At 37.6% G+C, this 23434-nt stretch overlaps 1 protein-coding gene across 4 annotated transcripts in view; it reads right to left on the minus strand.

The window, feature by feature from the left end:
• NCKAP1 (NCK associated protein 1) overlaps positions 1 to 23434 on the minus strand; it is a 100736-nt gene that overhangs the window by 68356 nt on the left and 8946 nt on the right. For 2 of the 4 annotated variants that reach the window (XM_040971825.1, XM_040971823.1), the window contains exons 2-3: positions 14849 to 14866; positions 13687 to 13797 (exon numbers count right to left, since the gene is read on the minus strand). In XM_040971825.1, coding sequence (XP_040827759.1) covers positions 13687 to 13797; positions 14849 to 14866 — 129 coding nt within the window. The remainder of the gene's footprint in view (positions 1 to 13686; positions 13798 to 14848; positions 14867 to 23434) is intronic. The other 2 variants (XM_040971824.1, XM_040971821.1) reach the window with 1 other exon arrangement.

Genomic DNA, 23434 nt, shown 5'->3' on the forward strand with positions numbered 1-23434 from the left:
CCTTTCTGTTTCCATTTCTTATTTTCTTAATTGTGCATCATCTCCTTTTCAAACCCTGTTTATACTGTGAGGTTCATACCAGATTTCTATTTTTTTTAATATAAAACTATTCCATGAGCAATAAATATTTCAGAAATGCATTTTTCTGATTAAGAGTAATCAATAAATTTTAGATAAAACCATCCTAACACCAGTTTAATAAACAAGCATTACTAAATGCTAAAGATGTGCTCCTAAATTCAATGCTTTTAACTATTTTTCAGTCTATTCTTCTTATTGTGGTAAATGTAAGATTTACCATTTAAATCATGTGGTTTTCCTTGTCAAAGATATAGTTATGTTACTTGAAAAAGTGAGGGGGTGGGAGAGAGAGATCTTCCATCTGCTGGTTCACTTTCCAAATGGTTGCAACAAGCAGATCTGAGCTAATCCAAAACTTGGAGTCAGGAATTTATTTCAGGCCTCCCACCTAGAGGTACAGCAGCCCAGGGCCTTTATCCTCCACTGCTTTCCCAGCCCATCAGTACAGGGCTAGAACAGAACAGAGGCAGCCAGGACTCAAACTGGCACACACATGGGATGCCGGGGCTTGCAAGCGAAGGTTCAGCTTGCTACACACCATACCAACCACCACACTGGCCTTCACTTAAACTATATTTAAGTTTGTAGTGCAGTAGCATTAAGTATCTCAGCATTATCATGCCATGATTATCATCATCCACCTGTAGAGCATTTTTCATTTTCCCAATCAAGGTAACATGATATAAAAGATTAATTCAATGCTTGGAACATCCACATTCCATAACAGAACTGCCTGGTTCCAGTCCTGACCATGCCATGGTTCTGATACAGTTGCCTACTACTGTCCTAGAAGGCAGCAGATCATGACCTGACCATCTAGGTTTCTGCTATCTACGTGAAACATCCAGATGGAGTCCTTTATCTCTAGACCTCAGCCTGGCCCAGCCCTGGATGCTACAAGCATTGAAAGTAAACAACTAAATGGAAAAATTCCTCTCTTGGTGTCACTCTGTTTTCCAAATAAATAAAATAGATACTTTTTATAGGACAGATTTTTATCCTCATTTTTCAGATACAGCAACAGATTAGAAAAAAATGTAAGATGCCAATCACAATCAGATTTCAAAATCAAACCTTCACTACAGTTCCCCATCCAAATTGCTCAGTAGGACAAAACTAGTGCAGAAGCAAGCAAAGCTAGAGCTGCAAAGTATTTTCAGAGAACAGCTGCACTTGATTGCAGTCTAGTTCACCACAGTTTTTTTTAAAGAACTTTTTTTTTCCTAAGATTTATTTATTTTTATTACAAAGTCAGATATACAGAGAGGAGGAGAGACAGAGAGGAAGATCTTCCATCCGATGATTCACTCCCCAAGTGAGCACAACGAATGATTCACTCCCCAAGTGAGCACAACGGCCGATGCTGGGCCGATGCTGTGCCGATCCAGAGCCAGAAGCAGGGAACCTCCTCCAGGTCTCCCACACGGGTGCAGGATCCCAAAGCATTGGGCCATTCTTGACTGCTTTCCCATGCCAGAAGCAGGGAGATAGATGGGAAGTGGAGCTGCCAGGATTAGAACCGGTGTCCATATGGGATCCCGGCGCATTCAAGGCGAGGACTTTAGCCACTAGGCCACACCGCCGGGCCCTAAAGAACTTTCATATTCAACTTCTTTGTTTTACATAAAAGTGATTTTCCAAGTTTACATCCTATCATTTGCTTAACTCTAAAACACAAAAAGAACTGTTAAGAACTTAACGTGCCAAAAAAATAAATTACAGGTTAGTTATCACATGTCCTTTGAAACAGAACTTCTCACACTTCTCATCAACAACTGCAGTCCAGGGCTGGCACTGTGGACAACGCTGCCACCTCTGAGACAGACACCGTATATGGGTGCTGATCTATCTGAGGACTAGGTGCTCCACTTCCAATTTAATTTCCTGTTACCGACCTAGGAAAAGTAGCAGAGAACGGTTCAAATGTCCCTGCCACCTACAATGAGACTATGATGAAGCTCCTGGCTGTGACCAGGCTCCGCACCGGCCATTGAGGCCATTAGGGGAATGAACCATGGATGGAAAATCTCTGTCTCTCCCTCTCTGTAACTCTGACTTTCAGACAAATAAACAACCTTTGATCTTATCTAGTCCTGTGACTTGTTTTGACCAACAGAAAGTAACAAAAGTGAAATAGCATTCCTTACAAGACTAGGGTTTAATAAGCTTACACCTTGCAATTGCGCTCCTTTAAAGCACTGCTTCTTTGAAGAATCACATTTGAAGCCTGAGGTAGCATCGCATGTGCAGCACAACACCCCTGCCGTCCCAGGTGGGTACTACTGAGTACCCGCAGGTAATGCAAGACAGAGGGACTGTCCAGTCACCTTAAAAATTCATAATTTCTATTTCATTCAACACATTAACTTCTCTCAGCTAAAAATCTTGGAAATGTGATTGTGAGGTACTTCTTACAAAATGGTCAAATTAACGCAAATTTAGGAAATCAATGTTACCTAGGCCCAGCACAGTATCCTAATAGTTAAAGTCCTCACCTTACACCGGCCGGGATCCCACAGTGGAGCCAGTTCCTATCCCGGCTGCTCCACTTCCCTTCCAGCTCCCTGCTTATGACCTGGGAAAGCAGTCAAGATGGTTCATTCACAGTCTTGGGACCCTGCACTCATATTGGAGACCCAGAATAAGCTTCTGACTCCTGGCTTCGGATCAGCTTAGCCCCAGCCAATGCAACCACTTGGGGAGTTTACCAGCTGATGGAAGGTCTTTCTGTATCTCTTTCTCTCTGTATATCTGACTTTCCAATAAAAATAAATAAATCTTTTAAAAATTACATGAAAAAAATAAATCAATGTTATCCTCAATACTAGAAAATGGTACACCCCAATAAAGCGCAGTTCATCACATTAACACATATTACTGAATACAACTTAACTCATTAAGTGGCACCATTTTTCATTACAAACAAAAATAAGACAGTTCCTAACATTCAGTTTTCATAATTTTAAAGCATCTTTCTAATGGGCAATTACCCTGCTGTCATAGCCTGAGAATATCTAGATATGAACCATACTTTCTTACTGATTAGATATCATTGTTGTAATCAATAATTATACTGAATTATTTACATCAAGCGGGCCCAGGAGCTACTGACATATGCAAGGTACTCTAACACTGAACAGTTCTTGCCTCTCTACTTTATCATACAAGCAGAAAGAGAGAGGCAGAGTTCCCATTTGCAGTCTCACTTCCCAAATGTCCTTGACAGCAGGGCTGGGACAAGCTGAAGCCAGGGGCTCAATCCAGGATCCCTCACTGGTGGGAAGCACCCAGCTTCTTGAGCCACCACCTGCTGCCCCTTGGGATGCACAGCAGCAGAAAGGTGGAACCAGGAGTGGGGCTGGAAATTAAGCCTAGACACTCTGATATATGATATGAGCATCTTAACAAGATATGCATGTCCCGACTTAAAGCAAAATACTCACTCCTGTAGTATTTGTGAAAATGTTTTCTGTCAATTATCATTTGTTCTTAATGAGAATATTCTTCAATTTATAGTATTATAAAAAATATTTGTAAAAACTATCTCAGCAAACATTCACAATAAAACCAAATGCTTTTCTCTGAATAAATTTTATTAAAGAATACCGTTTCTGCTTGCTCAAAATCATTGACCTTTACAGTTTCATCAAGGTACAGTTAACATATTATAAAATCCACCATTTTAAAATGAATGATTCAATAATTTTAGTAAATTTATACAGTTATGAAAACATCAATCCTATTCCACTTCAGAACATTCTCATCATCCAATTAACACTCTTTACTTTTAGAACATTTCCATCCTCCCAAGAAGTTCCCCATGCCCATTTATAGTTAGCCCTTCACTCCTGCTCAGCCCCAGGATGACTACTGATCTCACCAAGCTTTCCTTGTCTAGACAGATCCTATAAAACAGAATCACACAATTTGCAACTTTTTACAACCTAGTGTTTCTGACAGCCATGTTGTATCACACAGCAGCAGTTTATTGGTTTTTAACTGCTTAACAGTATCGTGCTGAATGTATATTCCACACTTTGTTTATTCATTTATCACAGAAATTTGAACTATTTCAGTTTGGGGCTATTACAAGCAATTAATGATCCTGTGAGCAAATCTTGTGGTAGAAATATTTTCATTTTTCTTGGCAAGACTCTCAGGAATAAAGGGATTCCTTCCAAGTCATTACAACTGATTCAAGGAGACAAATAATAGGAAAAATGGCCTCTAGGTAAAAGTAGAATCACTATAATCATATGCTATCCATTTAGTCAACAAACATCCCAATATATTATATTGTCAGCCACTATGGGAGGAGCTAAAGAAAACAATAACTAAAACACAGACCATGCTCTAAATAAGCTCATGGTCTAGTGAAGGGCAGGCGTACAGGTATACAAATAAACAAGAGATTGGGCCATTTTTTAAAGTAAATATCCAGTTGTAGAAGCAGTTATACTACAACTTCTAAGTGATCTAAGTGAAAAATTCAAAGACAGTGAAAATTATAATAATAAATTATCACATTTCCTTCAAGACAAAGACCCTCACTAATTGGCAACAACATAAAAGAGGTAAATTCAATATAACTACAAAATAGCATGATAAAGAACACAGTAAGCAAAGTCAGACAGAACTTCTAAGGGTGGTAAGGATTAGGAAGTCCAAGGAGGACCTAGAACTGAGAAGGCACTTGCAGATTATTTTTGGTACATGAATACATGACAGAAGGAACAGACTGATGGTCAGGTTCTTCAAGGCATACCTATAAACAGCAACAACATTTACGTTTTAAAAATCCTGATTTCTGTTTTTTTCAGCCATCTGTGGTCGTCAAGATATTTGGAAACAAGGTGTAATCATGGCAAAATAATTTCCACTTAAAACTTCTAATACCATGATTGCACCAGTTCTAATAACTCAGTGGGGTCTTATTTATATTCTACCCTTTTCGCAGTCATTCATGCTCTAGAGCTCTTCTTCTTACTCATCTTAATTGTAAATGGCTCATCATTATAATTACTTCCTGCAACTCTATCACAACAGCCTGATGAAACTTATGTAGGATTGGTCATAAGTGAGTTGCAACATGGTGTCACTTTTATTCTCCCACTTACCAGCGATTATTACACGACTCAATTTCTCTCCTCATAAAACCCTCAACAAATGCTCTTTAACCTGACCTTCACTTATTTCCTGTAAGAACCCTAATCTTATACATAGAATTCACCATTCATTTTTGCTACTCTGATTTCTTTTCTTATAAAGTATTTATTTACTTTTATTGGAAAAGCAATTTACAGAGAGAAGGAGAAACGGAGAGAAAGATCTTCCACCCATTGGTTCACTCACAAATGGCTGCAATGGCCAAAGCTGACTGATCTGAAGCCAGCAGCCAGGATTCTCTTCAGCGTCTCCCACAAGGGTGTAAGTCCCAAGGCTGTGGGCCACCCTCCAATGCTTTCCCAGGCCAGAAGCAGGGAGCTGGAAGGGAACTAGGGCAGCTGGGATACATCCCAGTGCAACCAAGGCCAAGATTTAGCCACCAGCCTACCACACTGGGCCCCTCTACTCAGATTTCCAACAGGTCTCTAGCTGCTGTATTCTATTCTCAGGAAAACCATACAAAACCTAATCCTTTCATCTGACTTTTTTTTTCAACCCCAAAACATTGAGACCTTATTGTCTCTTATGTCGACACTTGATTTACCAGCAAATGTGTGAGGCTTTAATATGCTTGAGTTTGGACCCAGTGTTGATGGCTCACTGGCTAAATCCTCACTTGCACACACAAGGATCCCAAATGGGAGCTGGTTCATGTGCTTCCTAGCTGCTACACTTCCCTATCCAGCTCCCTGCTTGTAGCCTGGGAAAGCAGTCGAGGACAGCCCAAAGACTTGGGTACCTGCACCCATGTGAGACTGGTTGCAACCACTTTGGGAGTGAATCAGTGGATAGAAGATCTTTGTCTCTCCTCTCTGTAACTCTGCCTCTCCAATAAAAACAAATAAATCTTCAAAAATTTATTATATATATATTTTACTTTTTCCCTAGTTTTTCTTCCTATTTTTAACTTCTGTCCTCCTAAAGACTATTCCCAGCAATCATAGTGTTCACAAATACATCTGTTCATTCAGCTGTTACTGACTGCCAATAACATCTCAACTCACTCAGATAATTAGCTAAAGTCTGCACTACGGCTTAGAAAGGGCTCTATGATCTGCCTAGCCCTTGAAACCACTGTGACCTAATCTCTTACCACAGAGCCTTTCAATCACCTATTGTACTCACAACACCCTTCTTCATTTTTCTTGAACACATGAGTTATACCTCTGTGGGTATCTTGAATTCATATATTTTTTAAAGACTTATCTATATTTATTTGAAAGGCAGACGTTACAGAGAAGGAAGACAAAAACAGGTCTTCCTTCTACTGGTTCACTACCTAAATAATTTCAAGGTTTCTACAGGCTGATGCGAAGCCAGGAGCTTATTCCAGGTTTCACACATGGATGCAGGGCGCCAAAAACTTGACCCATCTCAGCTGCTTTCCCTGGCCATAAGCAGGGAGCCAGATCAGAAGCGGCGCAGCGGAGACTTGAATTGACACCTATTTGGCATGCTGGCACTGAAGGCAGATGACTAGCTGTTAACCACCATGCTGGCCCCAGGAGCTGATATTTCTTAAGGACAAAACACTTTTTTCCCAGCTCACTTCACTCCTTCCTACTTTAAATTTCTACCCCACTGCTTCCTAAGTAAGGCCTTCTTAGGTCACTCTAAGAAAACTGGCATCTCCCCACTTCTCTTACTCATTGACCTCAATTCTCCTTCCTAGATCATTTTACTGGGGATTAAATTTGTATTCATTTACTATCCTCCTGTTTAAATGTTAAGCTTTACACAGGAATAGAGACTATACTGATTTGTTCTCTGCTGAATTTCTCTCTCCCCAAAAAGTATTTGGTTCACAGAAGATACTAACAAAATATTTTAAATGAAGGATCAATCAATAGGCAACACTAATGAAACAGAACCATGCAGCACTTCATTTTAAGAGGCAGGAAAAGCTTCCCTGCCTAGTGACATCTAAATATACAAAGACAAGTAAAAGTTGGCCTAGGAAAAGACTACAGAAGGCAGACTGTTCCACATAGGAAAGTAGCCATTAAAGTTGTGCCATGAAAATACATACATATCCTTCCATAAAAAACATCCCATAAAACAAAAAGCAAATTAATGCATTTACACATATTCTACATGACATCCATAGTAGATAATGAACACTAACACATATACCATTCTGTATTTTAATGACTGGCCAAAACCTACTAATGAACAAATTTAAAAACATGAGTACAGGAAAGAATAACAAAAGAAAATAAATTTTATAACACTTTATTTAGCATTTTTTATTTTTGATCTTGATCAAATAATTTCAATCTGATGTGCCATAAAGCAACAGTAAGATAGTAAACCAACTATACTCAAAATTCTAAAACTGGGCCTGGCGCAGTAGCCTAGCAGATAGTCCTTGCCTTGTATGCACCGGGGTTCCATATGGGCACCAGTTCTAATTCTGGTGCCCTCCCATCCAGCTCCCTGTTGGTGGCCTGGGAAAGCAGCTGAGGATGGCGCAAAGCCTTGGGACCCTGCATCCGCATGGGAGACCTAGAAGAGCCTCCTGGCTTTGGATCGGCGCAGCTCTGGCCATTGCAGCCATGTGGAGAGTGAACTGCAGACAGAGATCTTCCTTTCTATCTCTCCTCCTCTCTGTATATCTGCCTTTCCAATAAAAATAAAATAAATCTTAAAAAAAATCCTAGAACTGACTAAAAGCCTCATAGAAAAAACAAAGAGCCAAATATAAATGCCAATAGATGATTAGGAACTAATACTGTCCTTTGTTGGTATGAAAGATATCATTATTACTACTACAGCCAAAGGCAATGGCCAATAAGTATGTGGCGATAATCCATTACTAAAAGTAGCCTCAAATCCATCACTGGAGACAAGTTACAACTTCAGGAAATGTAAAGAAAATGGAAAAATAACTGAAATACCTGAAACACAATTCTTAGGGATTATGCTGTACAATCGCAGTATAATACTAACTAGCAGGATCACTTCCAAAAAAGCAGTCAGTATCCTCAAGCTGAGGAGATTATGTCCTCTTTTAGTTTATTCACTAACTTATATAATTAGTTTAGCATGATTAGAATATAGTACACAATATTTATAAAATGATGTTTTAAAAGCACCAGTAGTTACAAGAAAAAAATAGGAAAGAAAATATTTCAAAATAGATAACTTTGGGATCATATGAAACAATATTGAGAATATAAAAAAAGCTAAAAGATATTCATACTTCCATAAATTATATGCATATTTTTCAGGGATTTGGAAGTTCATGGTAATTCAGTATGAAAGCTCAAATAAAATTATTAAACTATGGACAATAATAGATATATGTCCAGGATGAAAGCTGTGCAGATTGACATACACTGTTCAGACTGAAGCCACAACAGAAAGCTAAAACAAAGTGCTTCAGAAATAAATAAAAATGTAAGAAAAAGTGGTATTATTATTAGCCTGGAAAACTTTAACAATATTAGAAAAGCACATAACTGTAATTCTAGAAAGTTACAATAGAAGCAAATCAAACCGTAAAATAATCTTAAGCAGCTAGTAAAATTTAAAAATCCATTTCACTCTAATTTTAACAGTATTATCTGTCTTAAGTTTGAACTGCAAAAATAGAATAAAGCGGGCCTGGTGGCGTGGCGTAGTGGTTAAAGTCCTCGCCTTGAACACACTGGGATCCCATATGGGCGCCAGTTCTAATCCCGGCAGCCCCGCCTGCCATCCAGCTCCCTATTTGTGGCCTGGGAAGGCAGTCGAGGATGGCCCAAAGCTTTGGGACCCTGCACCCATGTGAGAGACCCAGAAAGAAATTCCTGGCTCCTGGCTTCGGATCGGCGCAGCACTGGCCATTGCAGTCACTTGGGGAGTGAATCATCGGACGGAATATCTTCCTCTCTGTCTCCCCTCTCTATGTATATCCACCTTCCCAATAAAAATAAATAAATCTTAAAAAACAAACGAGTGAAGCAACACAACCCAGTATCTCGCTCTTCACCAGTTAAGAACAGCATATAATACAATCTCAGAATATGCGTGCAAGTTGGAATTCTGTTTTCCTGAGTTACATTCAGTAACATCATTAATGAAATGTAACTGTGTAACTTCACAATGAAGTACAACTTTTAACACCAAAATTTACTCAATGACTACAAAACAGTATCAGTAATTTTGTGTCCTGACATGAATAGAAGCCAATTCTTGAATTCAAATGAAGATTGACAAACTTAAAAGTTGATCAAGAAGGTTTATTCATTTGTCAGTCATTTAGTGCCACATGTCAGGTTACTAGGAAAAAATGGTATTTGGAAACTCATCTAATGCTTTGTTTCTGAACCAACGTTATTGTTGAGTACGATACATTGTCTTCTGTGACAGGACTCTACAAGCTACTTAATTAAAAATATTTGTGAGTCTGGAGTAATGTTTCAATTGGTTAATCCTCAGCCTTCAAGTGCCAGCATCCCATATGGCACTGGTTCATGTCCAAGCTGCTTCACCTCCCATCCAACTGCCTGCTTGTGACTTGGAAAGGCAGCTATGTATAGCCTAAGTCCTTGCAACCCTAGAGTATCCTAGGCCCAATAATGTTTATCAATTAGTGAAAAAAAAAAGAAAGCATTCATATTTTCTTCATTCAGGATAATAAAAAGATTCCTCTTTATGATTCATAAGTTATCTAAGAGAAACGGGACTTATACTTTGAAAATAATGGATGATATCAAAATTATGGATAAGCTGGATGACCTATCAACTCTGAAATGCTCTATTTAATCAGAAATTAAATAAGAAAATTACTATTAAAACACTTAGTCAGAGACAGACATTAGACATGCAATAAGTGGTTTCAAAATCTTAAAATAAGAAATCTTTTATTCATTTTTATTTTTATTTAATGAGCCTGTTTTGCAAAGTCTATGGGATATTTGGTTAAAACAGCAAGACAGGAGGCAATAAGGACTAATTCCCTGGTGTGACAGAGCACAAATTGACCTGAACAAAACAGTAAAAATATCTCATCGAAGGCCAACATCATCACTGTTAAAGCCATATCATACTCCAATGCTGTTCTGTCAGCAGTGTCTGACTTTGTTGTATACCTGTTATGCGCTCATGGGTAATGCAATTAAAATCAAAGGGTTAGGACAATCACTGAAGAAACAAACAAACATGCAATTTTTTTTGTTGCAAAATAAGATTAGCATTTTTGTACTATTCTAGAAACTTCAAAAATAATCCTGTTGAATTTCTACCAGAAACTATATTTTTATGACTACCTTTGCTGAAATAAGATAAGTAGTACTTGTACAACACAAATCAAAATAGAAACAGTGCTAACCTTGATCTCTGAGAGATGAAGTAAGCCATGTGAGGACTATCATATCAACAGTACTTCCACGTAAGTAACTTGACACCTACAACCTCCTATCAATCCCAGATGCTATTCACTCCAACTGTTTAAACCTTCAGTAGCTGTTCATCTACGTTTTAAAAATAATAAAACACTGTCATCCCAGCAGGCCCCAGTCTGAGTTCCTGATGCCTCACTTCTAATCCAGCTCCCGGATAACGTGCCTGGGAAAGCAATAAAGGATGGCCCAAGTACATGGACCCATACACACACATGAGAAACCCAGAAGAGAAGCTCCTGGATCCCATCTTTGGACTGACCCAGCCTGGTGTGCTACTGTGTCCAATTGGGGAGTGAACCAACAGGTGAAAAATCTCTCCATCTCTCCCTTTCTCCACATAAGACTCGGACTTTCAAATAATCTTACCCAAAAAAAAAGTAAAACTGAAGTATTCACTTTTCATTTTCTCATTCAACTGACTAAGACTCTCTAACCAAAATCTGAGCAACTCCAGATCAAAACTAAGATCACAAACTTCAAGAACATGGGGGCTGGCACCCTGGCTTGAAGGTAAAGGCTAATCCTCTACCTTTAAGCATTGGCATACTATCTGTGTGCCAGTTGGTGTCCCAGCTGCTTCACTTCCAAACCAGCTACCTGATTAAGGCTGGGGAAAGCAGCTGAGGAGGCTCAAGTCTTTAGGAATTCACACCCACATGAGAAACACAGAAGAAGCTCCTGGCTCCTAGTATCACATCAGCTCAGCCCCAGCCACTGTGGCAATTTGAGGAGCAAACTAGCCAACCAAAGGTTTTTCTTGCTTTGAAAAATCTGCTTTATAAAAATATAAATGAATCTTAAAAAATAAAAGACTTCACAAATACCTACTACATTATGTTGTAGCAGTTACTAAAACCATTTTAAAAACTGCACAGACTCACACTGGCCATAAGACAAAACTCAGCTTGTGTAAACAATCAAAATTGCTACAAGTAGTTGAAACATTACAACAGTACTGTACAACTAAATACAAAATACTGTACAATTAAAAATGTGTAAAATAAAATTACCACATAACACAGGAATTATACTTCTAGTATATGTGCTTATGTGTGTGTATGTATACACAACAAATACCCATAATGAAAACTTTTAAAGAGGTTCTTTGCAACATTTATAGTATTATAATAAATAATGCAAAAAAAGAAAAAAAACCTTAAACATATACCAGCTCAGCTCACAGATGAATAAATAAGATGTGGCATATTCATACAATGAAAGACACTAAAAGCCACTGAATCATTCAGTGATTTGTACAGAACATGAGTACCAATAAAGCAAAATAACTAAAACATCAATTTTAAGCTTCAAAATTTGAGGAATAAAACTAATTAAAAAACAAAAACTAAAGAATTATAAGCTATCTATCAGGCACATCAACAGCAGAGTCTTCATTGGTTTTTTAAAAAGTACTGTTAATAATTAGTAAATACATTCTTAATCTTGCTAATTTTCTAATTGGTAAATACATTCTTAATCTTGCTAACTTTCTAAGAAAAGAGTTTATATTCAAGAACTATGCCTAATGAAAATTTGCACATAAACACATACACAAGCGGGTTTAAGTATATGGAAAACTGTCTAATTCCCATTCGCCATGAACATTCATAAATCGCTTCATAAAAACTGAATGTAAGAGGCCAGTGCCATGACACAGCAACCTAATTTTTTCTGCCCTGGTGCTGGCACTAATTTATGTCCTGGCTGCTCCACTTGCAATCTAGCTCCCTGCTTTTGGCCTGAGAAAGCAGCAGAGGATGCCTCCAAGTCCTTGGGTCCCTGCACCCACTTGGAGACCTGTAAGAACCTAGCTCCTAACTTTGAATCAGCTCAACTCTGGCTATTTAGGCCATTTGGGGAATCATCAGTGGGTGGAAGACGATCATTCTTTCTCTCTGTAAAATCTGCCTTTTAAATAAACACAACTAAATCTTTTTTAAAAAATAAACTCCAAAGACCTTCTAAGGATTTTACATCACAAAGATCTTATGAGCCATGAGAAAAAGAAGTTATATATAAATTAAAGACAAGGCAGAGTGGCCAGCATCATGGCCTAATGAGTTAAGCCCAGTATACAATGCTGGCATCCCATAAGAGTGCCAATTTGAGTCCTAATTTTCTTTTCAAAAGAAAATTATTTTTTTAAAAAAACTGTGTCTGATTTATTTTTGCTAATTCTGGCATTTTCCTTCTATATTAAAATGTTTCTAAATAAAAGTGTTATCAATAGCTAAATGTGAATTTCCAATGAACACGTGATTTAAGAAAATATGACAACTTATCTTTTAAACAGAATGCCTCAAAAGTAGAGAAACTTTCACAAGATTTGTACATAAAGCAAGAGATAGAAACGGTTATAAAATGGGATATCAACAAAAAAGTAAAAAGAGAAGGTATGCAGAAAGCCTCCAAGTCAACAGAATTCATATGACAATGCCATAACCTGAAAAGTAATTCCAATTATCTAAGTTATTCATAAAATTATTATAAAAAACTACCAAAATACATATAAACATACCACGAATGCTCTGAATATTTCCTTACTCCAGTATAATAAGAAAGAATTTCAATTCAATACCATCATCGCATATTATTTAATTTTCAGAAATTTTTTTCAATTATGAAAATGCTACACAAACAAATATATTTTAAACTAAACACAGCTAACTAGTAAAAGCAATACAAGGTCAATGAAGGCATTTAATAACTTTAAAATTAAACCCACTGTATGACTTTATGAACAAAACCATACCAGGTATTCACATAAATATTTAGGATCATGCATTCATATCACCTTACTCTTGCTTCAATTTGAAAGGAAATTGTGCAAGAAACTAAGGTCTTGTTTTTTTATAATAAAATAGTAATAAAGCTGAGTCTCTTTTTCCAGTAACAGATAAAAATATCATCTAGAAGAGCTCTTACTGCATTTCATTGCATACCAAAATAGAAAGGTTTAGATTTTTAAAAGAGCCTCCATAAGCACTTTACACACCACCATTTTGCTTACAGCTGGCTGAAGTCAAGCAACAGAAAACTTCAGATGACTTACATTGTTGTTGCGGGTTTCCACAGCAGGGAATTTTCTGACTATGAATTTCACAGCAGATTCCAGGTTTTTGTCAATAAGGTAAGACGGTTTGGCCTTGGGATCTCCACAAGCCTATAAAGAAACAGCAACAACAACAAAAAAAAAAAGTGAAATTCATCTTTCTGCTAAAATCAAGGAATAGCAAATCTGTAATCAGAAATTAGATATTTATTGTTTTGGTGAGCAGGTGATAAAATGAATAGGCAAAGTGCAGGGATTGTCACAGCTGAGATATGCAATGGGAGACAGTACAGAGATGTTCTTCTACTGAAAAAAATGCATGGAAAGTTTCAAAGCAGTTAGCGCAGAACAGCAGTGAAGGAAAAAGCTCAACCTAAAAAAAAAGGAAAACAAAAAAATTCTTGGTTTGAGGTAGGACTGTATTCATCTGAAGCTAATTAAATATCACAAAATTAAATATTCAGTGAAGTACCGGACATGTTCTTTTTTAAGTCTTATAAAAGTTTATTTAAATGTTTTTTCCAAAATGTTTTTCCTTATTTACTTTAAGCATTTTAACACAAGAACCCTAGTTCAAATGAATTGGAAGCTGCTAAAATTGTCTCAATACTGCTAATTTGTGTTGCTTCTGAACATCTCAGTTACAACACTGTTTTCCATCAAACCAGCAGTATTTTAAACAATAAATCTACATCTGTTTCATATCTCATAAGCTCAGAACAAATGGAAATGCTTACATTTTCACCACATCAGCAGTACAGCGTTTTCTATAGTGAACTGCAAAGCACTATATAGATATGGATGTTATAGGAAGAACTTTTTACCTCAACTGTTAGCAAGACAGAATACAATCTTCAATAATGTTCACTAGTGGTTCACTATGCGACATTCAATTAACTGCTTGCTAGTGAGACGTTATTTCTTAGCGAATTACTAAAACCCTAACAATCCTATCTAACTTTTTAATTCCATTTTTAAAAGAATATGTCCTTTGAAAAAGTTACATCTGCATTCCATGTGTAAGAAAATAGAGTACTGCAATTTAGCATTTTCCACTATTTACTATGGCTATGTTGTGGGTTGCAGAAAGAGAAGTCATGAAACATGAAACTGATCTGAAAGCGGGCAAGCGGGCAGAGGGAAGGTGAAAAGCTTTGCAAACCTTCCAAACTTGTCCTTGCTGGGGAAGCATTGTAACAGAAAGAGAGAAAATTACGTGTAAACAATGATTGTCAAACTATGCCATACTTTTTAGTAGAAAACTTATCCACTGCAGACTATGAATAACAAAACAAGTTAGAACTATATGGTGCTATAATTTAAAGGTATTCTACTTAGCAAGTTTTAGAATACAAATGATGTATAATAGTTTGTACTAGTCACAGATATTTAAATACTATTGTGTAAGTGCACACCCATGTCAATCAGCACTTTTGTGCTCTTTCTAAACCAACGGAAAACAATTTTAAGGAAAATAAAGGCTACATGCACTTATAAAACAGGAGCAAAACCATCAGTGAAATTTTACATACCTTAAAAAGAAACGGTAGCCAAGAATAAAAATAAACCGTTATTGGAAGACTTCTGTACTTCATCTCACATTGAAACTATTTTTTAAATATCACCTATCTTTCTTCCAGAGTGCAAAAATCAATACAAACATTCCCATAATTTCCAAATAGAAATAGGAATGCAGTAGGAAAAAAATCTCTTCACTCTCTAATTAAATAAAACAAAATTAACCGTGAGCAATTTAGAATTCTGTAACCTTTAAATTAGGTTGACACCAGGCTACCGTTAAATTCTACTTCAACATCACAATATTAACTTCTATATGGCTTTTCCTCAGAATAGACTATCACTTATTTAAAATATTATTTCTCATAATCTTACAATTTATCCTCTTCCTAAAATATTATACAAAATAATTAAGAATCACACAGCTGAGAATTTTCCAAAAAAGAAACTGCTACAAGTTAGTATTTTCCAACAGCATTAGCACAGTAAAAATCAAGTCTACAAATATGGTTGAGTTAATGATGAATCCTAAAGTAATTCTAAATTATGGTTATTTTTTCATATTTACTGTTTTCAGATTCTAATTATTTTAAAATTTGGCTATCCACAGTATTAGTGACTATAAGTATTATAAATAATATAAATATAAATAATGCAAATATTATAGACTAAATTTCCCAAGATCACAAATTTTACTGTATAAGAATTTAATCCACTAGAGAACATGTACAAACACACCCACACCCACACACACACACACATACACAGTTGCTTGGGCTTGCCTTACCCCTTCCACACTGCCCAGTAGGTTTACGGTATAAGCATACTACACTGCTAGGCAAGGATGCCAAGAAGGCTGAAAATACAGATTCTAGAGTAAAACTAGCTGGATTTTGATCTTCACTAGCCATGGGATCTTCAATGTATCACATAACATCTCCTATTCTAAGTTTCTTCATCTGTCAAATGGGGAAAATTAGTACTTACCTCATAATGAGGATTTGAAGAGGGATAATCCAAGTAAAGCATTTAGCAAAATGACTGGCACATTAGGATGCTAAAGACATTAGCTGTTGTTAATTACAGCTGTAATAATGCTGATAATAATAATTACCAAAGTAAAAGTCTAATATAAATAGTAATCATAGTAGTAATCATCTTTATCATAATATACAGAACTAGCAATTTAATTTTAACTTCCTTTCATGACTACAATTCCTCCTCTCGATAACAATTTCCTTTATTCACTGAAAGTCTAAATGTTTATACTCAGGGAAAGAATCTAGCCTAATGGCCTGAGTTTTAGGACAGACTCTCCATGTTCAAATCCTGACTCCAGCACTTAGAGCCGTGTAACCATGAGCAATGATTTTGATCTCATTGTTTCTGTGTCAAGAATTAAGTAGAAGATAATAATTACAATCTATCTTAAAAGCTTTCTGTTTTTACTACTTGAGTGCACATTTAGAATTTTTAAAAGAACTTTTCTATATCATAAGTACTCAAAATATTAATAAAATATACACAAGGTTCCTTACTGTTACATAAAAGTACTGGGCCTCATTTTACATTATCTGAAATCAACTTAAATTGGTGTGTTATCTCAAGATCAACAAAAGATATTTGTGTAGAACACACTACGGCAAAAATGGAAAAGTACCAGGAAAATATTAATTATGAGCAAGCTAGAAGTTATCAACTTATGTAAAATACATCCTGACAGAGTCATAAGTGGAAATCAAGTTAAGAAAATTCTACTTCTAGACTAAAGCAATACAACAAAACTCCACTAACCAGATTATAAAACCTATAAAGATAAATCTTTTCCATTCTAATGTGAAGAATTTCATTTTTACAACAAAGAAATCAACTTTCATTTTCAGGATATAGGCTAATATTTGTACTCACAAAATTGTATTTCATCCTACTACAACTATAGTATTAAACAAAATTAATCCTTCACTCTTAAAATTATCACCCAAGTATCCAATTTTTGAAAATTATCTATATTGAAATACTTAGTTACAATTTTAGTCTATACATTTCAGAAAAGCTTATTATAAGGACTAAATTAAGAGTTTTAACAAACTATAAACTATGCTAGATTATTATCAAAATTGTAAATACTGAAACTTTAAATTTTAAATTTTAAGTATTTAATTATCAAAATTTTAAACTTTTAAGTGCATTCATCACCTCCCTAAATCCTCCCCACCAAAAACTTACAGGGTGAAATTATATATATCTCAGTTCCAAAATTTCATAACTGTACCAAAAAAATCTTTTTCTCCACAAAATTGACTAAAAGAGAATTCATAGGAAGGAAGGAAGCTATATATTGTGAACCACAGAATTTTAAAAGCTCTCCCTAATACTGTGTTTTTATTTCATCCTAACTGAGAACATTTTCATTATCATACTATATAAAACACTGTAATTTCACAATCCAAAAGATATAAAAAAGATTTTAAATATTTAGAAACATAAATTTCCAGCTCTCAAAACTGCAACTATACTCTCTTTGAATGTTCTAACACAGTTTTTAAATTTAAAAAGGAGAATGGGAAACTACTGGCCAGCATTGTGGCACAGTTGGTTGAAACGCTGCCTCCCATGTTGGCCAGCTGAGTCATGGCTGATCTACTTCCAATCCAGCTTTCAGCAAATGCATCTGGGAAAGGCAGCACAAGATGGCACAAGCATCTAAGTCCCTGACAACCACAGAAGCTCCTAGCTCCTGGCATCAGACTGGTACAACCCCAGCTACCGCAGTGCTCTGGGGAGTGAGCCAGATGGAAAATCTTCCTCTCTCTCTCTCTCTCTCTCTCTCTCTCTCTCTCTCTCAATCTCTCTCTCTCTCTAGCTCTACTTTCAAAGAAATAAATTAAACAAAAAAAAAAAAAAAAAAACTGAAGCCATTAGAGTGGTACAGCTAGCTAATCCTCTGCCTGCGGCACTGGCATCTCATATGGGTGTTAGTACAAGTTCCAGCTGCTCCACTTCCAGTCTAGTTCCCTGCTAATGGCCTGGAAAAACAGAGAAAGATTGCTCAAACGGAGATCCAGAAAAAACTCCTGGTTCTCGGCTTTGGATCAGCCCAGCTCTGACCACTGCAACAATCTGGGGAGTGAACCAGAAGATGGAAAATCTTGCTCTTTCTCTGTAAAACTTTCAAGTAAGATAAATAAAATCTAAAAAAAAAAAAAAATTCTGATGATTTAATGCAACAGGACATGTAAAATTATAAATGTTAAAACAATATTTATTTATTAAGATTTATTTCTTTTTATTGAAAAGGCAGATTTTTACAGAGAGAAGAAGAAACAGAGAGAAAAGTTCTTCCTTCTTCTGGTTGGTTCACTTCTCAAAGGGCCACCAAAGCTAGAGTTGAGCCAATCAAAAGCCAAGAGCCAGAAGCTTCTTCATGGTCTCCCATGCAGGTGAGAGGTTCCAAAGCTTTGGGTCATCCTCAACTACTTTCCCAGGCCACACACAAGAAGGGAGCTGAATGGGAAGTGGAGCAGTTGGGACATGAACCAGAAGCTATATGGGATCCCGGTGTTTGCAGGATTTAGCCACTGAGCCACCACCAGGCCAGAGGACACATAAACAAAAATTTTTTAAATAAATAGTGAAATATACAATACAGCATTAGAAGTGCTGGTGATGGGTGGGGCTTTTCCCTTTGTTTATCCCCTGACCCCAGATACAGGGAAAAAAATATTAGTGTGGAAACAATGGTATTACCCACTTTCCTGTAGACCTTGATTCTTTGTGCCCTAATCAACTAAGCAAGATCATTTTTAAAAAGTAAATTAATTTTTAAAAATTTTTTAAAAAAAGAAGTACTGGTGATGACACGGTAATACAATAAACCAATCCTATGGCACCAGCATCCCATATGAGCACCAGTTCTAGTCACAGCTATTCCACTTCTGATCAGCTCACTGCTTTTAACCTGGGAAACCAGTAGAAAATAATCCTATATCCACATGGGAAACCTGAAGCAGCTCCTGGCTTCAGACCAGTTCTACAACAGATATGACCATTTGGGAGATGAAGCAGCAGATATAAGACCTCTTCTTTTCCCATTTAAATATACTTATGATATGCTATGAATATATACTGTAATTTATGTAAAAAAATGGCATAACACATTAAGTTTTACAATTAAAATCATAATGAAAATATATCATATATATTTGTGTGTCATACATTTAAAAATATATAAGTTTAGAGGCACAATGCATTTAAGAAAATGCCAAGATATATTATAATTTTACATCTTACGTATTTTATCATACAAAAGTTCTGGAATCTGAAATAATGTCTGGCTAGTTCTGGTCAACATCTGACTAAAGCGCATGTCTGTAACATAAGAACCAAGTACAAATATAACTCATTTCCATTTCTCTGACAGTTGGATTTTTAGCTCTCTTCTTAGGACATCTTGACTCCTACTTACTAAATTTAGTTATCTATACACCTTTCATCCCTACTAAGATTCAAAATGCTTGACACTAGAGTCTTCATCATAATGTATTTATTTACCTAATATCAACGAACTTTTAACAAATGAAGAGTAAATGCATGACAAGGAAACTCCCAATATTTCAGACAAACTGTAATAACAAACAGCTTTAAAGATGTAGTTTTATTAAAGTCAGGGATATAGATATCTAAGATAAGTTATGCAGTAAGAACACACTTTCTGGGGTTAGCACAGTGACAAACCTTCCACCTTACAGTATTCAGCATCTCATATGGACACCAGTTCTAGTTCAGCCAGCACAATTGCAGACAGAAGATCTCTATCTCTGTCTCTCCATTTCTCTGCAAATGGTCTTTCAAATAAAAATAAATCTTAAACAGAGAGAGAGAAGAAAATACTTTCCAGAAGTAGGCACCATGGATTAGTAGGCAAAAGCTCCAAGGCCTATGATGCTGAGATCCCATATGGGCACCAGTTTGTGTTCCCAGGACTCCACTTCCTATCCAGCTCCCTGCTTAGGGCCTAGGAAAGTACCTGGTAACCCAGAAGAAGCTCCTGACTTTGGATTAGCCTAGTTCTGGACATTAAAACCATTACGGGAATGAACCAGCAGATAGAATATCACTGTCTCTCCTCTCCATAATTCTGCCTTTCAAATAAAATAAGACAGATCTTTTAAAAACAAAACACTTTCAAGGTTAGTTTATTTTGTTTAAACAAAAGAGATTCCTTTGATTTTGGCACATGAATACTACTACTACTACAGTTTGCACAAAATGTCTTCCCGAAAAACACACAAATTCATTACCTGAAGTCTTAAATCAACAATTAATAGATCAATGTTAATTAAGGGTGATTACTTGACCTAATTACAGCATCTGGGAAGTGAGCCAAGACGGAGGTCTACAGGTCACTGGGTGCTAGCCCTCAGAAGACAGTACCCAGAGTCGGATACTAAAGATAAGAAAGTTACCTGCATCTCTGCCTGCTTCCTAGTTCATCATGTGATCATCTCCTTCATCATCTTCTGGCATCACAATATGCCCGAACCAATCAAAACAAGCTGAACCTCAACTCTGAACCTCCCAATTATCAGCCAAAATAAACCTTCCCTTCTAAATTGCTCTTCGCAGGTATTTGTTATGTAGTAAAGGAAAACTAATGCAACTACTTACAAACTAAAAGTGGTTTATGAAGTTTGTCATTTCTAAGGAATCATTTAATTTTCTCAGAACTGCCAGAACTGAACAATCCATACAAGTGCCAGTTTGAGACCCAGCTGTTCCACTTCCAAGCTGGCTTTGTGATAATATGTCTGGGAAAGCAGCAACAGATGGTCCAACTCCTTTGGCTCCCATATGAGAGACCGGAAGAGACTCCTGCTTCCTGGTTTTATATGGGCCCAGCTCTGGCCATTTAGGCCATCTGGGGAGTGAACCAGCAGATAGAAAATCTATTTCTCTCCTTCTCTGTCTGAAAAAAAATCTGTGCTTCAAATAAAACTAAATGAATATTTTTAAAAGAATAAGTGTCTATTATAAAAGTTTAAATATCAACTATAAATCTAATGGCAAAAATAAATAAACCAGACTTTGTTAGAAAAGGAAGATACCAAATTCTTTTCCCTGACCATGGGCAAATTATTTCATATTATAAAATTAAACTTCTTTATCTATAAAATAAGTACCTACATCCCAAACCTTAGAACAATTCATGGCCTACACAATGACATAGATGGCATAGCCTCTGCTAGCAAAGCCAGAAACCTATCGGCATGCTCAGTTCAAGTTCCAACTGCTCCATTTCTGATCTAGTTCCTGGAAAATGGCCTGGGAAAAGCATCAAAAGACAGCCCAACTATTTGTATTCCTACTGAATAACTGGTTTAAGAGGACTTGAAAGGGGGCCGGAGCCAGGGCAATGGCACAGTAGGCTAAGCCTCAGCCTGCAGCACTAGTGTCCCACATAGATGTTGGTTGCTTTCCTAGCTACTCCATTTCCAATCCAGCTCCCTACTATTGACTTGGAAAAGCAGCAGGAGATGGCTCAAGACCTTGGGAACCTACACACAAGTGGGAGACCCAGAAGAAGTTCCTGGCTCCAAGCTCCAGGCTTTGGACCAACCTAGCTCCAGCCATTGCAGCCATTTGGGGAGTGTACCAGAAAGTTTGAAGGAATAAATCTCTTTAGTTCTAATAAATACTAAATAAACATTTCACTAAAAATATGCCAAAATTACTGCTGGATTTTACCTAATAATATTAGCAAACTATTAAAAAAAATCAAGAATATGAGCTTGATTTTCTATCATCTTTACCTGAAAAAACAAGAACTTTGAATACTGACACATCTCTCCAATTTGTTCTCCTCACTTAATTTTTTTTTTAAGATTTATTTATGTTGATTGGAACGGCAGATTTTCAGAGAGGACAGACACAAAGAGGACACACCCTCCATCCAGTGATTCACTCCCCAAATGGTTACAATGGTCAGAGCTGAGTCAATCTGAAAGCAGGAGCCAGGAAGCTCTTCTGGGTCTCTCACGTGGGTGCAGGATCCCAAAGACTTAGGTCATCCTCCTGCCTTCCCAGGCCATAAGCAGGGAGCTGAACTGGAAGTGGAGCAACAGGGTCACCAATCAGTACCCATACGAGATGTTGGCACTTGCAGGACTAGCCAGCGAAGCAATGATGCAAGCCCCCTCCCCATTTAATTTTTTTTTTTTTAAATTACCATTCGGAACTGTCACAGCTCGATGGACAGGAGCGTGTGATCCTTTAGCAGCTGCGAGTGGGGTGCAAACCTGCTTCAGCTTCAAGGGGGAGAGCACCCCACCCGATCTTCTCACCCTAAAGGTGAGAGAGACAGAAGAGAGATCTTCAGGATTTTAAAGGCAGGAGGCTGCGCCAGGTTCCCAGGATCTGTCAGAAGTCGGGGAGCCCTCGCTTTCCATCAGGCAAAAAGCCCAGCAGCCAAGAGCCATGACGTCCATCCTGGATGAATACAAGGACCTGTTGTCCCACTCAGCCGTCTTGCAGCCTGGCTGACCCAGCGTGGGCACCCCCCACTTGGATAAGGAAGACGAGGCCGGGAAGGACGGGCTGCAAGAGCTCAGCGTCGTTTTTCAGAGTGTGCATGCTGCGCCAGTCCTCCTGTGGCTGCCCAGGCCCCCTAAGTCTCATGCGGTGGTGGCAGGGCTAAGTTTGAGAAGTGGCTAGGGTAACCGTGGTGTGGGCCTTACTGCTACAGTCCAGTGAAGAAGGAAGTGGGATTAAGATGAGGAAGGCCCTGCTGAGGAGGCCGCTGCCTGGAAATGTCTCATTCTCTGCTTTTCTCATCTGGCCACTCCCTGCAGGTGGGAGGGAGAGAATGAGGGCCAGGAAGCTGCTAAAGGGAGACTGCTGGGAAGGGATAGTCCTGGGGGGTGATATGGGGGGATTGTGTCACAGAACAGGGATGAGATAGGAAGGAAGTATTTGGGACCTTGGTGAAAGCCAGGTGCTGCCTGGAGCCTGGAGGAATTGTATAGAAGGTAGTGGGTCAGCACAGCACTGGGGTCTCTAGAGGCAGCAAAGCCTGCAGCCCTGAGTTGTTAGTGCTGCTTGGAATGCATCCCCAGGGTTTCCCTTTGAAGGCTGTGCTTTCAGCGAGGGGTAGCTGCTTAGCTGAGCTGAGATGGCTTGGAGCGCCCAAACCATTCTGCCCACTGACCCCAGGAAAAGGTGCAGCATGCTGCAA

The sequence above is a fragment of the Ochotona curzoniae genome, unplaced genomic scaffold (genome assembly GCF_017591425.1).
Source record: "Ochotona curzoniae isolate NIBS_2020 unplaced genomic scaffold, NIBS_Ocur_1.0 contig_2210, whole genome shotgun sequence".
NCBI lineage: Eukaryota > Metazoa > Chordata > Mammalia > Lagomorpha > Ochotonidae > Ochotona > Ochotona curzoniae.